This window comes from Trichosurus vulpecula, chromosome 7 (assembly GCF_011100635.1).
Source record: "Trichosurus vulpecula isolate mTriVul1 chromosome 7, mTriVul1.pri, whole genome shotgun sequence".
Classification (NCBI taxonomy): domain Eukaryota; kingdom Metazoa; phylum Chordata; class Mammalia; order Diprotodontia; family Phalangeridae; genus Trichosurus; species Trichosurus vulpecula.
The window spans coordinates 126,283,136-126,303,637 of record NC_050579.1 but is presented as its reverse complement, the minus strand read 5'-3'; the positions used below and the strand labels follow the sequence as shown (position 1 = coordinate 126,303,637).

Here is a 20,502-nt window from a genome sequence, read left to right as displayed (position 1 = left end):
CCACCCTTACTCCTTTGCATTCCATTTTCATAAATAAATATGTATCCAACCACCCCAGTACTCAATTGGGTCTTTAAACAATCTTTATGTATATAAGTTGCCATTTCTGTGTTTATATATTCTCCTGGTCTTTCATTGTCCTAAACCTAATCCAACCCCTCTTCCTTCCAGTATTCGGTAGTTTGTAACTAAAATCATGGACATCTTGCTCTTCATAGTTCATTACAAATCTCATGGATTCCCAACCTGTAACTGAAGGTTTTCATCCTTTGCAAATATTAGTCTTTTATAATTGCATGTTACTTAAGGCCAAGAATATGGACCACACCTTGTCTAAGGTAAAAAAAAAAATACAGGACAAGAAAGAACTACACCACTTCCATCCCCCCCAAAAGGAAGGTCTGCTACAAATAAATGCAGAGCCAGGAATAAGTAAGAGAGGCTGGCCTACACCCAGGCTTTCACTGGGGAGAACCAATTTGCCCTTCCACTGAATACTCCTTGGGACCCTTGCGGCCAGCAGAGTACAGGGCTGCCAAGATGATGTCTAACACAACTGGCAAATCAGTCCACCATGAAGACTTTGAAGAAATGTTACAAAATACACAACACAGCTTATATAAATATTTTTAAAGATTTTACTGCAAACCAAATGCCCACACACAAAAAAGTTGTGTGGTAGGGGAATGGGGTTGTACATATTATAACCATGTTAATCACGGTACGTTACAATGATGATATACATTACATGTAAGTCTGTAAGTTTAAATATACAACTAAGTATCATAACACATTGTACAGACCTTTTCTTTATACAATACATACAACAAAAACCATAAATAATGCCCATTTTACAGGTGACATTTGAAAACAAACAATGAAACAAACCAACAGCTTTGACCGACTGCAACTGGGGCATTGGTCCATAAAAACCCTTTCTAAAAATAGAAATATTTGTAGCAGCAATGCTTTCTTCAAGCATCGGGGTCCAAGTCATTGCAAGACCATTTTCAATAAATTTTAGTTATTAACTATATATATATATATATCTTACAAAAAAAACAGTCTACACATAAATTTATCTTCCAAATATGGAAGAAAAAACAATGTCCCACATTGTAGTATCCTGCAAGTGTCACATTGATGCTTATAACTAAATCCATCTGTAGTTAGCATACCGCACACATACATACCATTGTTCACATAGTAAACCCACAAGGGGGAAAAAATATTAAAAGTCAAAACACTTTGAAATAAGAAAAAAAAAGCTTTGGAGCCAACAAGGACCTCATCAGATAAAGGCACATTTCATAAAATCTATTATCATAGCCCATACAGATCTTCACAAGATTGGTTTTCCGAACTCCATGTTCCTTCCTAGAAAAACTTACACACCTGCTATCCATGACAGCAATATCACACTTGTTTCAAAGAGATAGCACCACTTTGGAGGGGGAAGAATAAGAGAACGAAAAGCTTGTGAGCTCACTGAAAGGAGGAGTATGTGCTCTTCACAAAGCTTTCAGCCAACAGCATCTAGTTGAAATGACAGTTGCCAAGCTTCCAGAGATGTGCAAATTTTTTTTTTTAAAGATGTCTGGTCAGCTAGCAGCTTGGCTGAAGGGCTAAACGAAATGAAACACACACATAAAACCATCCCAGAACCTCTCTCTCAAAATCAGTCCAAAAATGTTCAGAGGAAAGAATCCATAGGAGGTGCATAGGAGAAACCTAGGAAAGCTTCCGCTGCTTCCTTGACACTGGCAGTGATCAGGATGCTATCTGGGGATTTGCCAATGGAGTTTGGAACAGGTTCTTCTGTAAACTCAGGATCGAAATGCCGAAGATCGCTGGGTCCACTCTAGTGGAGGCAAAGAGAAACACAGTTAGTTAGGTTTAGGGCAATCGAAGACCTAAAAGTTCATAAAGCCATTCAAGCATTTGTCGGTAACTCAAAGCCTGGGTCTTCTTTGGACATGCTCGGTATTTATTATGCTGTCCTTGGTCATCTTGGACTTGGTAGTCCTGAGCACAAAGTCTAATCAGAGTCTCCTAGGGAGCAGTGGAAAGTGCTGGACATGGAACCCAAGGACAAATCTTGGCCTTTCCATTCAATACCCAAGATCCCTTTGGCAAGTCACTTCAAATTTCTGCAACCTGCTTAACTTTATCATTTTTTTTCTTTAAAGCAAGAGCTGGACCTAAATGACCTCTGAAAGTTCATTCCGCTTCTACATCTATAATCTGTTTCAACTAATCATTTCTGAAATTAGCTCCAGGCAGATGGGTTGTACTTAATATCCTTCCATATTTTAGAGATGATCACAAGGCAGGTTTAAATGAAGCTGTTAGCGCCTCTAGGGGTGGGTCAAGTGACTTGCCAAAGCCACAAGGCCACTGCTTTTGTTCCAAAAATGTAAAGATATAGACTGTTCATTTGACTCTTTTGCCTGTTACTATGTGGCTAAGAGTATGAATGAACATGAACCACCAGCTTCCTTTGATCAAAGTTTATCCCTTTTTCTAGTTAGAAAACCACTTAAGACCTTCTGAGTCATACTGGTTCCCTCTGACCAAGCTCAGGCTAAAGAAAGAAATGCCCTTTGGGGGAACAACTATACTTAGAAGTGATACTCACCACATTTGGGTTAAAAGGGGGAGTAATCTTCTTATTAATGAGATCATCCCAGTTAATAAGGGAGAAGAAGACATGATTCTTAATCTCCATCTGTTGACAAGAAACACAAGACTGATTTAGACAAGCCTAATTCAATTAAGGTGGGATGGTTTAATATTTAGTGTTCTTCCCATGCATGCCCCCAACCCCCACTAGAACTGCAATATTTTTACTTACAAAGTCATCCTTGGCACCCAGCCTCTTTGTCCTATCTTTCTGCAGTAGGCCCTCAAGAAGGTGTCTTGCAGAATTTGTAATATTTGGCTTCAACTGCAGTGGCTTGTTCAAAATGTTGTCATACATCTCAGCTGTGTTTCGACTGTAAAAAGGAGGCTTCAAGGGGGAAAAAGAAGGAATATGTTTAACTGAAAGTATAGTGAGGTTCAACATAATATTTAAAATATAGTGGGGCAGTCAAAATGTCTGTGAGCTGATAACTGAATAAAAAATTTAAAAGCCATCTACTTGGGGGAGTGCTCAGGGAGAAGGATGTAGGGGGAAATTTAGGTTAAGACAAAAGATCTGAAAAAATAAAGACAATCTACTCAAAAGTTGCAAAACCTGTGAAACACACAGTCAACCAACCACGATGTTATCAGCCTTTAGTAACCTTACTGATAAAGGCAGAATATTCTTGGCAGACTGAAGTGTGTTTGCGTAGATTAATTTAAGTAGAGCACTTGCCAGGGAGTGGGAAAGGCAGGAAGAGTAAGGTCTCTTCAAGGTCTTTTCTATTATTTAATTGGCTACTTACCAGACCATAAAGCATTTCATATAAGACAGCCCCGAGGCACCACCAGTCTACTGTTCTGTCATAAGGCTGCTTGTGAAGAACTTCAGGGGCAAGATACTGCACAAAATAAAAAGAAATCAAAAGATTCATTTTAAACTGAAGTCCTAGGAAACCCCCATAGTGAAGACTATCTTTAAAGTGGAGAGTACTTAAAAAAAAAAAAGGTATAAAACTCTTCCGTTACTACCACCCCCGCCCCATGCATTTATGATTTAGACTATGTGACTGACCCTTCCCAGTGGCTCAGATGCACTTAGTTTACCAATGAGCAAGAAAAGATTTTCTAATTCTCTCATGTTTATTCAGATATCAATCCCTCCCAGGTGTGGCATGAGTAGTGTAAGGAAAACACCTGTGACTATCTTCCCCTTTAATTCGACCTTTCTCCTCAGGAAGAAGCGCCTAAGAGTTTCTAAGCTCAAGAGGACACCTACCTCAGGGGTGCCGCAGAAGGTGGATGTTGTGCCATTGTGTTCAATGTTTTCTTTACAGAGTCCAAAGTCTGTCAGGACAATGTGCCCTTGCGAATCTAGCAAAATGTTCTCTGGCTTTAAGTCTCTAAAGAACAAAAAATGGAGAGGCAAACATACTTTAGTTTTGCTTTACAATAAGATCATGTGGTATTTACAATTCATAATTATGAAAACAAGCAACACGTACATGCACACTTTTTAAGTTCTGAGGACATTACACTGTCCCCCATAATTGAGAAATTAACGTAAGGTTCAGGGGGCCTCACTACAGGCATGTAGTATATGAAGATCAGCTATTATTTATATCCATAGCACAATCTATGCTGAAGTCAGAACACATTGTGTATTGTGACATAAAATGGGTATTGCTTACCTATATACAATATTGAGAGAATGCAGGTAACCCAGGGCACTGGCAATTTCGGCAGCATAAAACCGAGCTCGGGGTTCCAGGAAGCATCGCTCTCTCTGGAGATGGTAAAACAACTGCAGGAGACAGACAACACAGTCAGGCGCCTGCTGACAAAGCCTGTTAACAATGCATTTAATCAGATTTGACATCTACGGCCAAGGAGGACAATGGCAGGAAGTGTGTCCTAATGATCCACTGGCGATTTGAAACCTGCCAGGTTAGAGGGGGATACTAATTCTGGTTAACTTCTCCCCTCAACTGTCTTTTAAAAATTCTCCTCCAAATGAGCGAGACTGTATATGCAAACTCTATTCTCTTTCCAAAGATTTCTTTTCTGCTCACCTCTCCACCATTGATGTAGTCTAGGACAAAGTAGAGTTTGTCTGCAGTCTGGAAGGAGAAGTGCAGTCCCACTAGGAAAGGATGTTTGACATTCTTCAGAAGGACATTACGCTCTGACATGATGTGTTTTTCCTAGAAAAAAGATAACAGATTTAATTTACTTGAATGTACAAAGAATGTTATTAATATATGCTTCCATACTTCCCCCTCTGGAAAAAAAATTTGACTGTACCTCTTTCTTTTTCAGGATTGCTTTTTTCTGAAGAACTTTGACAGCATAGAATTGTTCCTCTGCCTTGTGTCTTGCAAGAAGAACCTGAAATTAGAAAGCAGAAAGCTTTGTATCATGGTTTAAAGCAACACCACCCCCACTAAAGGGATATGATTGATGTAAATAGGCAAAAAAAAATTTACCTTTCCAAAACTGCCTTTTCCAATTACTTTCAAGAAATGAAAGTCTGATGGCTTTGCATGGGGGTTGGAGGATGGGCCAAGGTTGATCTGCTGAGATGGACTGGGCTGGGGAGGAAAAAAAGAAAAAAAATCAATACTTGTTTGATATGTCTTTTATTTTTTAATAATTAATTTACTTATTTTTAGTTTTCATCATTCACTTCCATAAGATTTTGAGTTTAAAATTTCCCCCCCTCTCTTTCCACGCCCCTCCCCAAGAGGGCATGCAATCTGATATAGGTTCTACTTTTACATTCATATTAAACATATTTCACATTAGTTATTAGAACATTCTACTCTTTATAACAAAAATAATTTGTGAGGCAAGATGTAGTCAGCAAAATTAAACTACATCAGTGTACATCAGAAAGTTAATCTTAGGTCAAAAAGTCTTTATGAATCTACCCAAAGAAAATTACAGGAACCAAAAATTTTAAAATGCCTCAGTATTTTTCTAAAGTCCACAGACTCAATACTATCACTGTGTTATGGGATGAACTAATAAGGCATTCTTGTTTCTAGGCTAATTTCCAGAAATGCTATTTTTAAATGTTAATGTAGGAGGACTCTGTTCCTGACTCATTTACAATTTTCTTTAGAAGATGCATCATAAATAAAAAATGCTTACCGGAGGAGAAGGATTGGCATTCATAAGCTCAGGCTCTTGAGGTTGAGAAATTTTCAAAATAGATTGAACTTCAGGGCTGCAGAGGGCAAAGGTAAAAAAAAAAAAAAGTTAGAAGTTTGCCACTAGGAGGCAGGCTTTATTCACTAATGTGAATGGTTTAGTATTTTTCTCAGATTATGAAATAACTTCAAATGGAAAATAACCAACTACATTTCCAGATTAAAAAGAGTAAATTCTTTAATTAATCACATTAGATGCTTTGCATAGAGACAGGTCCTGAATTATATAGTTGTTAAAATTTAATCCCAAATCTTGGAGTACTAAAAATAAAACTACTTTTAAATGACATTACATTTAAAAGAAACAAAAATCCTTCCTTTTCCAGGAAGTCTGTGGGTTTTCGAGAGACTTCAGTTTTTTTCCTACTAATCCCAGAAAAACTTAAGTACAGCCACGTTAAGCTTTAATTCTCCAAATTGCAAATACTTACTGTTTGCAGGCATATGAGTTGCTGGCAATCTTCTGAATAAAATCATTCAGTCCCATCCTCCTCTGTTTCATGAAAGCTGCAAAATAAGAGGGGGGGGGGAAGCATTTAAATGAGATTTAAAGACACAATACGATATTCTTCTTTTTTAAACTACCTAATGCTCATCAAACCTAGACTAAAACTGAACTCGTTGTTCGAACACTCACCAATAAGGATTGCTACCATGCCCCTCATCTTTGAGTAAGTGAGCGTAGCTCCTGAAGCCTCGGTTTTCACCGTCATCTCGGCTCGCAGGAAAGGAGCAAAGGAATCACCGGCTGAATGAGTAAGTCCAAAGCCGCGTACCCAAGCCTAGCTCTGAGCACCACTCAAAGTGCTTCTGCCGAGCTCCCTCCCCAGAGGCTCTTATATAGACAGCTCCACCCGGGGAGGGGCGGAGCCACCAGGAACAATGAGGGCGAAGCCCGGCCTCCTGCCTCCGCTCAGCTCCCTAGGCGGGCGCGCGGAACAGTGCCCAGTGCGTCCAGCTGGCGCCCGGCCGTAAGTCTTTTTAAAGTCTGTCCCCTCCCCCTCGTCGGGTCATCTCCCGGGGCGCTAGGCAAGAGGGTCTAGGCTAGGGAAGCCGCTGATTGGGCAGCAGCCACGACAGCGTGCAGAACCAGAGCACTGAGAACCGAACCAGAGAGTGAGACTCTCGCGAAAGGCGCAGGGTAGCAGGCAGCTGCGAGCAGAACCAGAACCGGAAAAGACAGGGAGACGCTCGGGGGTAAAAGCTCAAGGATAGTGCCTGGAGGGCCCTACTGTACTAGCCGGCTAGGCTAATCTGCCCCAAATCTGCTCCCCCCAGGCGGAGGAGGGGAAACCGGCCGGCAGGGAAGGGGCGGAGAGAGGAGAGGAAGGCTGGACTGGGGTAATTTTCCACCTTTCATTTATTCCACTAGCTCCAAAAGGAAATCAAAGTTGAAGCACCAGAGGCACTTTATACTCGCGGAGGGGTAGTTAGCTGAGCTTTTTATTCATGCAGCCTCAATTTTTCAGCTCAATTCAGATTTTCCAGCAACTTCTGCATTGCTACAGGAAATCCTGGAGACCCTACCCTTTCTCGTATCTGATTATTACTGTATACACACACAGACTTCCGTGCCTTTGGAGACTGGGGACCGAGCAGCCTGACAATGAATTTACAGCCGAATTTAGAATCAAGAAGGTATGGATTTAACTCCTACCTCTGACATCTATAATCATAGATTATACCAGAGAAACAAGTCACTTAAACTCAGTTTTCCCAAGCAACTCAGACCAAACAGCAGACTAGTTGTCGATAGACGCATAGAAAGAGGTTTCCACACCAGGAATACCCACACTGAGGAAACCACAAGTCCATCCTAATAATAGAGACAGAGAGGCAGGAAAGTTAAATGCATTTTCTGAGTCTCTCCCCCAGCCTCCCTCTTTCCCTAACCTTAGGTCAACACCTAAAAAGGCATTCTCCGTCCTACACTTCAGGACAGGAGCGGGGTCAGGAAGGGACCAAGGCGTTGGATTTTAGCCAAATGCCTGCACGGACCCTTTCCTCCTTGCTCAGGTATCTGGGCCCCAGCAAAGGTTCTCTGTCCCCAATTTCCTCAGCAACGGAGCAACTAGTGGGCAAAGAAGGAAAAAAGACAAGCTGGAGCCCCAACCCCAGTTGCCGGCAGTGGGTCCCTTACCAAGTCCGGTCAGCAGGAAGGACTCGCTCCTTTTCTGAGCCTCAGCTCTCTTTTTGTGGCGAGGCTTAAGCAACGACTCTAGCCGGGCCCTGGTCAGTGCCCCCTGCATCTCTCCCATGGATCCTCTAGCCCCCGACGGGCTCAACACTAACCACTTTGGCTCCCTGGCTGGCAGAAACAGCTGCAGCGGCAGCAGCAACAGCAGCAAAGAACAGCAGCCCGCTCCGCGCACAGCAGCCCCGAGTGATAAGCAAACTCTGACGTTTCCTTGAAGGAGCCGCCGTGACTCAGGCAGAGCAAGATTTCCTGCCCCAAGTCCCAAAACAAACAAATGGCCCTTGTGCACCCGCGAAGCCCCTGCCCGAGTCGGCTTCCGAAAACGCCTTTTTTGTGCTTTGGGCCAAACCCAGGACTGAAAAATCCCAGAACTTGGAAGAGGAGGAAGGGAGGAAGGAAGGAAAGAAAGGAGGAAGGGGGAGGGAGAGGTCAGGAATGTGTAGGGGAGGGGGCGGAAATAAATTCAAGTCTGCAGAGGAAAAAAAAAGCACAATCTGCATTTCACTCTCCCCTCCTTCCCCCACTCCCCCCGCTTCCCCCCACCCCAGTAACTACTGGGAACATTGTGTCCGTGAGCATATCATTTCTTGCTTTTTTTTTTTTAATTACTGACCATGCCAGGGACACGTGAAGAGGTGGCATATTATAAAAGATGTGGGCCTTTGAGGCTATCCTATGGTAACCCTGCCTGAGGTCTCCAGGACAATCAGAGCGCTGCGGGTTACAAATCAATGGCCTTGCTTTTATGTACTCCCAAGCACCCTACTGTAAAACCAAGATCGTTGAAAGCAAACTTGCTTGGGATTGCTTACCTCACCACTATCCCTACCACTTTACCCTGCACTCCTCTGAGAGCAGGGGACAGGTTTTTTTTTTTCTTTTAGTCTTTTTCTTCATCTCTAAGGTCTCCTTTATTCGAAAAGTACTCAATGCATATTAATAGATGAGTTGGATGGCTCACTCCCTCTCATCCTGGAGGGGGAGGGTAGGAGAAAGGTGCACCAGAGAAATTCAGTATCTTTGCAAAGCACAGTTGCTGCAGGTTTGCCTGCCACTAACCTGTTAAGATTTAGGAATGGTTTGTAAGCAACCTAAGTACCAGGTGAATGGAAAAAGCCAGCCAGCACACCGGTTGGCCACTGGGAAAAAAACATGAAGCAGGCAGAGAAGGAGGGGGAAAAAAGCATCTAAAAGACACTAATGATCTTATGTTTCCATGCTATCTGTTTGCTGGATGGCTTGTTGGTCCAGGCAGGAGAGACTGCCCTGCAGTGACCCCTTCACTCCAAACCAATTTTGAATTGTACGCAGGGCTTGACATGCTCCTAAACATCAGCTGTCAAACCAGGAATAGAACGTGAAGAGAGGTTTGGGTTTATTCCCCCTGGCCATTTCTCCTCTTTTCCTGTGCTGAGAGGAATTGTTCTTTGCACCTCAGTTTGTTCTAATATGATCTTCAGTCTGGTCTCCTTACTAAAGGAGTGTCAACTTAATTAAAATAAGAGGGGAAGGAGAGTGGAGAATCACCTGAATTTACCACTCCTGGAAACTCAGGTTAGGAAAAAGGACTTAATCTGCCATTTGAAAACAAACAAACAAACAACAACAAAGATACCCATGGCCTGAAATTTCTGTTTCAATAAGCAGTCACTCCAAATAAACCCAATAGCATTAGGTTTATAGAACTAACACCATCACCTTTTGGTGTTTATTTGGCTTTTCATACTTTTAAACCGCTTAAGCTTCCACACTTTAACACAGTCTGTCTTTCATTCCCCCTCCACATAATCAACAAGCATTCAACATGCCCAGCTCCACCTCCCTTTATTGTCACACTCCAAAGAACAAATTTTGTTCTAGCCTCTTTCAAATATCAACCTGTTCTTTTGTCTTTAATAAAAAATGCTTTTGTTACCTCCAAAGAACTTTAGTGGCAGACTTTCCCCCTACATGTTCTCTCCTACAACCCTTTTACTTCCTCACTCCCCATCAATAGCCACTAAAATCCCCCAGATAACCAACCACATGGAAAACAGCTTTCTTCTCCCAGAGGCAAAGGGACCACACCAAAGTTAAAGTAAGAAAAGCAGACCAACCTTTTAAAGATTTTACTGTTTCGTCTTTCATTCTTTTCCAGGAACCTGAATGTAAGGGAGATGAGGATTTGTTTTCTGGTGGTTTGGGATTGAGCTCCTGTTTTGGCCAGAAAAGCCTCCTTCCTCCAGCCTTCTATGGCACTAGAGCCATAAGACAGGAAGAAGCCCAACTCAGTCTTTGCCCTGTTTATGAACCCCATATTTAAAGGCAATTTGCATACGGGAGAAGGAACAGGCTACAAAGTTCAACCTTGGGCCATTACTCCTACCCTCCTCCCTCCATTTGAACATCACCCTGAAAATCCGAGTCATCGATGTACCAGGTTTATTACACGCCTGCAAGACACGCAAGAAATATCACTCCTTGATTGTGATTCCATCACAAATCAGCCTAGGCAGAATTCAAAACACAGGCACATGGTGCATTCTCTGTTGTCTCAAAGGATCACTGTGTAGTGTTGAGGGGGATGGATGAGGGTTGGAGGTGGAGGGGGCAGAGTATTTTCAGGAGATGCTGGGGGGCAGGGGGCACACAGGCTACTATTTGTGGTTGGGACAGAAAAGGAAAGTTTGATGGATTTGTCCCCTGCCTCACTCCTCTTTTAAAGTTTCGAAGATGGAGACAGATGGGCTGGCTACACTTATCTTTTAACAGAGGGAGTCCAAGTTGTTGAGACTGGCTTTTCTTCCAACCGGATACCTGAGGGGGTGGAGCAGGCGCCCCCCAGTCCTGTCCCGGCAACCTACTAAACCCTTCCGAACAGGAAAATGACAGATGCCTAATGGCTGGAGTTGCTGGTGGTGAGGGTGTGTGTGTTGGGGAGGGGGTGGGTGGGTGGATGGGGGTAGAGAGGAAGCTGCCTGAATCTTGCGTGTACACGTGTGTTTATTGTATAGACTTTGGGTTGGTTTTGCATCTGTATTTTAGCTGCTAAGCTTCCCTTCTCTGTCCCAATCCTTATCTCCAGATATAGTCCCATTGTAAGACTAGGAAGTACCCTACTTATGTAGCTCTTTTCCTCTTACTGCCTCCGAGAAACGACCGGTTTTGATTCAACCAATTGCAATTGTTAAATGAATCCTAGAGGGCGCTCGTACTCTGTAAGTAAGGGCTGTGGCTCTCTCTAGATCTCCTGGCTGTCTTTCGTGTTGCTTTCCCCACCTCATCTCAAGGTAGTCATTGCCAAAGTGTCCCTCACGCTAGATTTTCTGGCCTGGAGAGAAAATAGGCAGTGTTTTTTAAAGAATGCCCCGTGTCTGCCTCACATATACCATCCCTATCCCTGTACCTACTGGATAAAAATCAGCCCCTCTTTGTGCCTGACTGTTGTACGGTGAATTCAGAAATCCCAAATGATAATGATGGGCCAGTGAATAAAGTTAGTACAAATGCAGAGGGGAAAGGCTTTTCCAATGTTCTTTTGCTAACTTAGAGGGGTTTTTTTTTTGGCCCTATTGCAAACACAATTTATTTTCCCTAAAAATAAAACTCTTTCAACATAACTTTGTAGGCTGTAAATCCTGGGCTCCACATTCACTCAATAAGCATTAAGTCCTTACTCCTTGGTACACTAGATGCTAAATACTGGGGAAACCAAAACAAAAGTCCTTGACTTTAAATTCTACTGGAGGATAAAACATATTCATAGATAAGTAAAGAAAAGATATAACCAAATTAAATAATAAGTGTTGGGGAGCCAACAACACCAACAACGGAGGGAATTTGGAAGTTCCCAAATTAAATTGTAAACTCCATGAGGTGAGGATTGTAGTAAGAATAAGACTCAGCAATCTAAGTGCTACTCTGGTACCCACAGCACGTTAAAAGAAGGCCTTTAGTCTGAGCTCTATGGAGGATTGATGGAAGAGCCCAAACAAGAATCATACGAAATGAGCAGGCCTTCATAGACTTTGATACATACACTTGGAGGAAGTAGCCTCAAAGATAAGATCACAGATGAAATTGAAGAAAGAATAATAACATTCTTCTTATGGTCACTTCGGACGTATTCCCAAAACATTTTCAGGCAGACTTTAACATGAATAATTAATAGGATTTTTAAAGTTTTCTAGGCACGGCGGATTAGAGCGACCATGACTATGCTTATCCCACAGGGTAAGGTATAGGTCATTTTGGAGTGATGAAAGGACGAAAAACAAAATTATTATGTACTTACCCTATGCCAAACACTATAAGCCCTGGGGAGACAAATAAAACATTAAAGACAGTCCCTGCCCTCAAAGAGATCACAGTCTAATAGAAACTGGGTGGTACAATGCATAGAGCTAGACTTGGAGTCAAGATGACCTAAAATATGAGTCCTGCCTCTAATACTTACTAGCTGTGTGACCTGTGCAAGTCACTTAACCCTTTTCAGTCTCTCTTTACTAGCTGTGTGACTCTGGGCTCTTTCCAAGGGGCCTACAAACATGCTCAAGCCAACCTCATCCTTAAAAACTTCTCTCTAATGCATCCATGCATGCCAGCTACAGGTATCTCACCCCCTTTTCTCAGCTAAACTTCTTGAAAAAGCCATCTATAATGGCTACCTCTGCTTCCTTTCCTATCAATCTTTGAATCCTCTGCAACTTGGCTTCTGACCTCAATATTCAACTGAAACTTCTCTCTTCAAAGCTGCCAACGATCTCTGTCTTTTAAAATTATGTTTTATTTTTTCAGTTAATAAAAATGTGCCTTCTCACCTGCTTCCCTAACTCCTCTCTCCTCCCCAATTGAGAACTGAAGAAAAACAAAACCTGTTACAATCATATATAATTAAAACAAATTTCCACTTGACCATGTGCAAATATATATATGTGTATGTGTGCATACATATACATATGTATACATATACATATATATGTATACATACATACATATACATATGTGTGCATACATATACATATGTATACATATACATACATATAGCTATCTTATTCTTAAAATATATATGTATACATACACATATACATAATTTATCTTATTTTTTATCTTATTCTTAGTCTTTCACCTCTTTATCAAGGGATGGGCAGTATATTTCATCACTAGTCCTCTGGAATCATGCTTGGTCACTATGTTGATAAGAGTTCTCAATTCTTTCAAAGTTACTTGCCTTTACTATATAGTTGTCAGTGTATAAAAATTGTTCTCCTAGTTCTCTTTACTAGTTCTCCTAGTTCTCAGTTCACAACAGTCTTCCCAGATTTCTCTCCATAATTTCTTAGAGCAGCTAATATTCCATCACATTTATATATTGTTATTTGTTCATCCATTCCCCCAACTAATAGGCATCCCCTCAGATTCCCACTCTTTGCCTCCTCAAAAAGAACTATGAATATTTTTGTACATACTTCTTTTGAGTTTGTTTTGCTCAGGACTAATTCCTTCCATAATCTGCTGTCCTTCTAATTTCCCCTTCCTCTTACCCCTTTCCTTATTTGACTGCTGAGTGAAATGTATTTCTGCACCCAACTTGTGTATATGTGAATTCTTTTATCTTTTAACCACTTCAGATGAGTGTGAAGTTGAAATGTCAGCCACTTTCCCCACCCCCTTCTCCTTTTCTGTATGGATGTCTAGTTGACCATTCTGATTATGTGAAATAGTGATCCCTAACCTTCCTGCCTCTCCCCACAATCTCTAGTGTATTCCTCCTCCCCTTCTTCTCTTAAGATCACCAAGACACAGCAGAACTACTTATAGGTGTTATACTCTCTCTATGACCCCCCCCCCTGCCCCCACAGAGAGGATCCATGTATTATAATGTTCCTATGTTTGAATATAAGCAGTTTATCTTGTTTAGTTCCTTATTACTCATTGATGTTTATCTTTTTATGTTTCTCTTAAATCCCATGTTGGAACTTCAAAGTTTCTATGCAGCTCTGATCTTTTCATCAAGAGTGCTTGGAAGTCCTCTATTTCATTAAAGATCCATCCCTGCTGTCCCCACCTCTGGCCTTAGCATTAGGCTCAATTTTGCTGGGCAAGTTATTCTTGGCTGTAAGTCTTCTAGAATAAGGCATTCCAAGTTGTCTGCTCGTTACGATGGCTCTTCAGCATTTGAGTTATTTCTTTCTGGCTACTTACAGTACTTCTTTCTTTGACCTGGAAGCCTAATTTTGGCAATGATGTTCCTGGGAGTTTTCATTTTGGAGTTTTGTTCAGGAGGTGACTGTTAGAGTCTTTCTATTTCCATTTTGCTCTCTCTCTAAAAGATCTAGGTAGTTTTAAGATTTCTTGAAATATGATGTTTAGGCTCATTTTGGAGTCACATGCTTAGATAGTCTAATGATTCTTAAATTTTTTCTCCTTGATCTGTTTTCCAGATCATATTTGTTTGTTTTCTCTATGAGAGAGCTTACATTTTCTTCTGGTTTTTCTAGTCTTTTGATTTGTTTTAACATTTTTTGTTGTTTCATGGAGTCATTGGCTTCTATTTCGTCCACTCCAATTTTCAGGGAGTATTTTTGGGGAAACTTGACTTGGGCAACTTTTTTTTTTTTTTTACTTCTTATACCAAGCTGTTAATTTCCTTTGTGATTCTTTCTTCCATAAATTTCATTCCAATTTTTTTTTCCTCAAGCACTCTCATTTCATTTATAAATGCATTTTAACTCTTAAAAAAAACCAAAACTCTTGCTTTGTCTCTTCCAGGAATTCTGGTTGAATTTTTGCTCAAAGTGTGATTTGCTCTGAGGCTTTGCTTGTAGATATTTTTGAGTCATTCTCTTACTCTAGGTTTGAGTCTTGAACTTCCCTGACATCATAAAAGCTCTTTATTATGAGATTTGTTTTTGTTTGTTTACTCATTTTTCTGGCCTACTTCCTATACATCAAAGGTGGCGCTCTGCTGCACCTCTGGAGGGAAGGTCTAGGCTGGTCCTGTTGCTGCTTTCTTGTGCTACTGAGGGTTGTGTTATTCTAGGATCCGAATGAAAGGCTGGGGACCTTACAAGCTTTCAGTGTTCCCAAAGTGGTCTGATGTAGGGCAAAGTCTGCTTGTTGCCCCATTGGTCTGAGTTCTGCAAGTTCTTAAGCTGTATTTCATTCTGAGAAACAGTAGAATTCCCCTGGACTCAGCCCCTATCAGCTAACTGGAAAGCTCTGATAGTTCAGAGAGACAGAATGGTAGGCTTTCCTTTCATCTGGGACTCTTGCCCTCATTATCCACCTACAAGCCAAGTCAGATGCTGAAACTGAGACCCTGCTCTGCCCCTGTGGTTTGAGCCACGTTGCTGATACTTGCTTCTAAAAATTCTTCTTCTCAATATACTACCTAGGTCCTTCCTACTCTAGAATCTGCACCGCTGGTGCAGATCCCTTTCTGCGTCGCCCTGGATCCTTGTTCCAGAATTGAATACTAGGCAACAGAGGTTCCAGTTAGCACATGTTCCTGTTATACTGCTTTAACATGAGTGTGAGGGTGCCTAGGTATGAGTCTGGGACCTTCTCTTACACTGGTAGACAACTTCTCTCTGGGCCCTGGAGTCCTTTATATGCAGGATGTTCCTGGTCTGACTGTATTCCCAGTGTCCACAAACTTCTCCGTCTCTTTACGCTGCCCTGGGCTGGACAAGTGACTTTTTCTGAATTTTGCCATCAGGATTCAGTCTGATGCATTTTCTAGGTCTGTTTGGAGGAATTTTGTGGAGGGGGCTTGGCTGTACCACTACCTGCTACTACATCATCTTGGCTCTGCCCCAATTATCTTTTAATATCTAAATCTAATGACCTCTTCTTGATCTTCTTCTCTGTTGACCTTTGGCTCAGTTGACCACCTTCTGCATCCTGGATACTTCTTCCTTTCTTCCTTTTTTTTTTAAAACTTTTCTTTCTTGGTTTCTGCTGTTTGACCTCTCCTTCTCAATCTTTTTTGTTGGCTCTTCATTTTTGTCATACCTACTAATTGTGGGTGTCTCTCAAGACAGTCCTGGGTTTTCTTTTCTTTTCTCTCTACACTTTCTCACTTGGTGATCTCATCAGCTCTTGTGGGTTCAATTATAATCTCTATGCATACCAGCCCTGGTCTCTCTCCTGAGATTCAGTCCCCACATTACCAGATGACTGTTGGACATTTCAAACTGGAGTCCTCTAAACATCTTAAATAAGTCCAACACAGAACATATTATCTTTTCCTTCAAACTCTCCCCTCCTCTGAACTTTCTTATTATTGTTAAATAGATGACCTTTCCATTTACATAGCTTCACAATCTTGGTGTCATTTTCAACTCCCCTCTCTTACTTAGGCTACATATCCAATCAATTGTCCAATCTCATAATTTCTCTACATGTCTCATATAGGTCCACTTCTTTCTACTTACACGGTTACCACTCTAGTTCTGGCTCTCATTGCCTCTATTACAATAGTAATAGTCTATTACAATTACAATAATCTTCTAATTGGTTTTCTAGCTTCAACTTTCTCCTCCATCTCATTCATCTTCCACTCAGCTGCCAACATCAAATATAACGTGCTTTGCCATTGAAAGCATTTTACAACCTGGCCAATACATTCGACTTCCCTCCCCCAATTCTGCACTCAATTATACTGGCTACTTGCTATTTCTTGAACACAACTCTCATCTCCTTGCCTTTATACTAGCTGTTCCCTGTGCCTGGAATCCTCTCCCTCCCATCTCTAACTCTTAGCATCCTTTGCTTCATATATATATATATATATACACACACACACACACATATATATGTATATATACATATACACACATATACATATATGTATGTGTGTATATGTATGTATATAGACACAATACATGTATGTATATATGTATGTATATACACATATATATACACATACATAGATAAAAACACTAAAATTTTACCTCCTCCAGGGCACTTTTCCTGGCTCCTCTGGGGGCCATCTCCAGTCATCCTGATCTATATCTGGCCATTGGACTCAGATGGCTCTGGAGGAGAGAGTGAGGCTGGTGACTCTGCACAGCCCTCCCTCACTTAAATCTAATTCTCTTGGAGAATGAAGGACAAACAACAACAATAATCTGGCTCCTGTAGCTGTCATCATCCCTTCTGAGGGCACCTTGCCTCTATTCTGTATTTTATCCTGTATGCTTTGATTCATCTATGTCATTTCCCTATTAGATGGAGAAGGAGATGGCAAACCACTCCAGCATCTTTGCTAAGAAAACCCCAAATGTGGTCACAGAGTTGAAGAGTCAGACATCAAGACTGAAATGACTGAAGAACAACTCCCTATTATGATGTAACTTCTTTGAGAGCAAGGAGTGTGTGTGTGTGTGTGTGTGTGTACACCTAGGACTTAGCACAGCACCTGACACATAGTAAACATTTAATAAACGTTTGTCGATTGTCTTATTACTTTTGAACTTGCCATAGACTCTAACTGCACTCCTTCAACCAATGAATCAACATCATTTTGTTAGGTAGCTGTTATATGCCAAGCGCTAAGCCCACAGGATGCAAGAACAAAAGTGATGATGATTTGTCTTCTCAAAAGAGTTTATATTCTGTAGAGGGAGACCACAGGTGCAGATATAAGTTAGTAAAAGTATGCATGAATATACAAAACACATATCAAAGTAATACAAATCAAAAAATGTTAGGGAAGAGGTACAAATAGCTCTGCATATATCACGAGATGGCCTCGTAAAGGATGAGATGCTTGAATTGAGATTTGACAAATATGAGGGATTCTTATCTAGAGGTTGGGAAGGAGTGCATTGCAGACTTGGGGGACAGTTCGTACAAATGCACAGAGATGAGACAGGAGGTATGAGCAGGGGTATTATAAAGCTCAAAAGAGATAATGGATGTAAAACACGTTTCAAATCTTAAATCACTACATAAATGCCAAGTATTATTAGGATTATTTGCCTCTGGTCACCAGACCTTCAGATTTGAGATAACTTCATTCCCTGAGGCCTTCTACATCACTCCACCTGAGCACAAGCACAGTTTATAAAGCAACACAGAAGCCTGTTGCTAAATGTTTAACAACCAGGCTGGGGGTGGGGAGATAATTACTAATACTTTCTTAAGTCTGAGCAATTACCAAAAGGATAAATCAAGCCCTGATTTGTTGTGACCTCATTTCTGAGGTATAAGTGCTCACATAGAAAATTTAATAATTAGCTCTTCTTAACCAAGTCAGTTAGACTCCAGCATCCACTTGGGTGTGATGAATAGCAACAAGGTTAATGTATAATAAGGCTGGAAACCAGCTTGTAAGGAACTTTAAAGATTTTGTATTTGATTCTAGAGTTAATAGTGAGCCACTGGGGTTTATTGAGCAGAGGAGTGACATGGCCAGACTAATGCCTAAATGTCAACTTTGAAGCTGTATGGAAGATGGGTTGGAGAGAGGAAAAATTTGAGGCAAACAAGACCAATATATAAAAAAAAAATAGTGTTACATAAGAGGGAACCAGGAATTTGGAGACTGAGTTTTAGCTTTGGATCTAGGGTTTGTACCTTGGTGATATTAAGCAAGTTAATTTAACTCCTAAGAAGGGATTGAACTAGATGACCTAAATCCCTCAGCTCTAAATCTACAATCTGATCTCTGAACTCCAAAGTATATATAAACGGGCACTTTCACTATATGTCCTTCCTGCTTGGAATACTCTCTCTCTTCCTCTCCACCTTCTGGCTTCCCTAGCTACCTTTAAATCTCAGTTAAAAATCCAGTGTCTACAGGAAGGCTTTCCTCTTAATTGTCATACCTTCCCTCTGTTAGTTATTTCCAGTTTATCCTGTAGCTGGCTTGTTTGTACATAGTTGTTTGCATGTTGTCTCCCTCATTAGTAGGTGATCTTGAACACAAGGACGTTCCTATATCTTTCCTTGCATCCTAAGAGCCTATAGGCATGTAATGGATGCTTATTGACTGACTGACTGATTATTGAAATGGTCATAGGATCTTAGACTTAAGAGATTGTTCAACTTCCTCATTTTATAGGTGAGGAAACAGATACTGAGAAGTTAAGTGATTTGGTTGAGATCACATAGGCAATTAGAGAGTAAGGATTTGAACCCATTTTCTCTGACTCCAAATCCAGGATTTCTGCCACGGCACCACACTGCCTCCAAGGTATTTTTAATAAATATTTTTTGAATTAATGAATGAATTCAACTCAACAAAACTCAAAAAACATTAAATGCCTTTTGTGTGAAAGGTTCTGAGGAAGACACCTGGATCAGAAGACAAAAGGTGGAATCTGAAACAGGCTCGGGGCTCAAAGAATTTCTTGCTATGCAAATTCCCCCACCCCCACCCCTTGCCCTTCCCCAGCCTAATTACTACAGATGAAGGTCTTTGTTATGAGCAAGGCTTCGTACAGTTTAATATTAAATGCCTTCTAAAAATACAAACAAAAAAAGGAAATTGGTCCCACTTTCAAGGAATTTACAATACAATACACCAAGGAAAGCTAAGAACAACATTTTAACCTTCCAGGTTTCTTTCTTTAGAGCTCCTTCCCCTCAGGCATCTTTTTGAAACTCATAAAAGTTCACTGTGCATGCAGCCCTCCTAGACTACATTAAATAGGCTTCTGGGCCACCTGGTGTCACTCATGGCCATGAGAAAGGATTCCCTTCTCCCACATTCCTGGTAAGTTCTCACCTTGTGTTTGTCTTTGTTTCTGAAGAGGACCAGGGCATCAGAGAAATGATGATATAACTTGCAATTGACTTTGATTTGAGTGAGGGAAGACTGTGCAAGGTCACCAACCTCACTTTCTCCTCCAGAGACATCTGGATCCAGTGACCAGATATTCATCAGGATGACTGGAGATAACCCAGGATGCAATGGGAGACCCTGGCCCTTTTAGGCTAAGGCCTAAAAAGGTAATGCCCATTCAGTGAACAGGCATCTTTAAGAAGTGAATCAAGGGATGGTCCCTTTAATTAGAAAAAAAAGAAAAGAAAAAATAATCAAGCTGGGAAGGGAAGACCCTCAGAGTTGCTGTTCCATAGAGTCAACTGCAAGTCAGGTCATCATTTCCCTGATGCCATGGTCCTCTTTGAAAACCAAGGACAAACACGACCTGTGAGTTCATAGATGGAGCTGCCTGAATGGGGACCCAGCTAGCTGGGTAACAGCTCATCCTCTCCCTCTACCTCTCCCTCTTCCTCTCCCTCTCCCCCTCCTTCTCCTTCTCCTCTCCAAAGGAAGGTAGATTTTGATGGCCAGAAGGTGCCCACTTAACTTGGGGTTTACTGGCTAAATTTCTTTCTCTTTCTTTCTTCCTTTCTTCCTCCTTCCTTCCTTTCCTTCCCTCCTTCTTTTTTTTCCTACTTAATAAACTTTTTTTCTTTTTTAATTTATTTTTTATTTTCAGTTTACAACAGTCAGTTCCACAAGTTTTTGAGTTC

At 41.2% G+C, this 20,502-nt stretch overlaps 1 protein-coding gene across 3 annotated transcripts in view; it reads right to left on the bottom strand.

Annotated features, from left to right (window-relative positions):
• Positions 1-624: 624 nt before the first annotated feature.
• The window catches only part of SGK1 (serum/glucocorticoid regulated kinase 1), a 160,472-nt gene continuing 140,594 nt past the window's right edge, over positions 625-20,502 (bottom strand). The window contains exons 1-12 of one of the 3 annotated variants that reach the window (XM_036766804.1): positions 7,978-8,259; positions 6,269-6,344; positions 5,779-5,854; positions 5,112-5,216; positions 4,930-5,013; positions 4,698-4,829; positions 4,317-4,429; positions 3,905-4,028; positions 3,432-3,527; positions 2,855-3,010; positions 2,639-2,728; positions 625-1,861 (exon numbers count right to left, since the gene is read on the bottom strand). In XM_036766804.1, coding sequence (XP_036622699.1) covers positions 1,694-1,861; positions 2,639-2,728; positions 2,855-3,010; positions 3,432-3,527; positions 3,905-4,028; positions 4,317-4,429; positions 4,698-4,829; positions 4,930-5,013; positions 5,112-5,216; positions 5,779-5,854; positions 6,269-6,344; positions 7,978-8,095 — 1,338 coding nt within the window. In that variant the 5' untranslated portion in view covers positions 8,096-8,259 and the 3' untranslated portion in view covers positions 625-1,693. Of the gene's footprint in view, positions 1,862-2,638; positions 2,729-2,854; positions 3,011-3,431; positions 3,528-3,904; positions 4,029-4,316; positions 4,430-4,697; positions 4,830-4,929; positions 5,014-5,111; positions 5,217-5,778; positions 5,855-6,268; positions 6,345-6,474; positions 6,665-7,977; positions 8,260-20,502 lie in introns of those variants that run through there. The other 2 variants (XM_036766805.1, XM_036766803.1) reach the window with 2 other exon arrangements.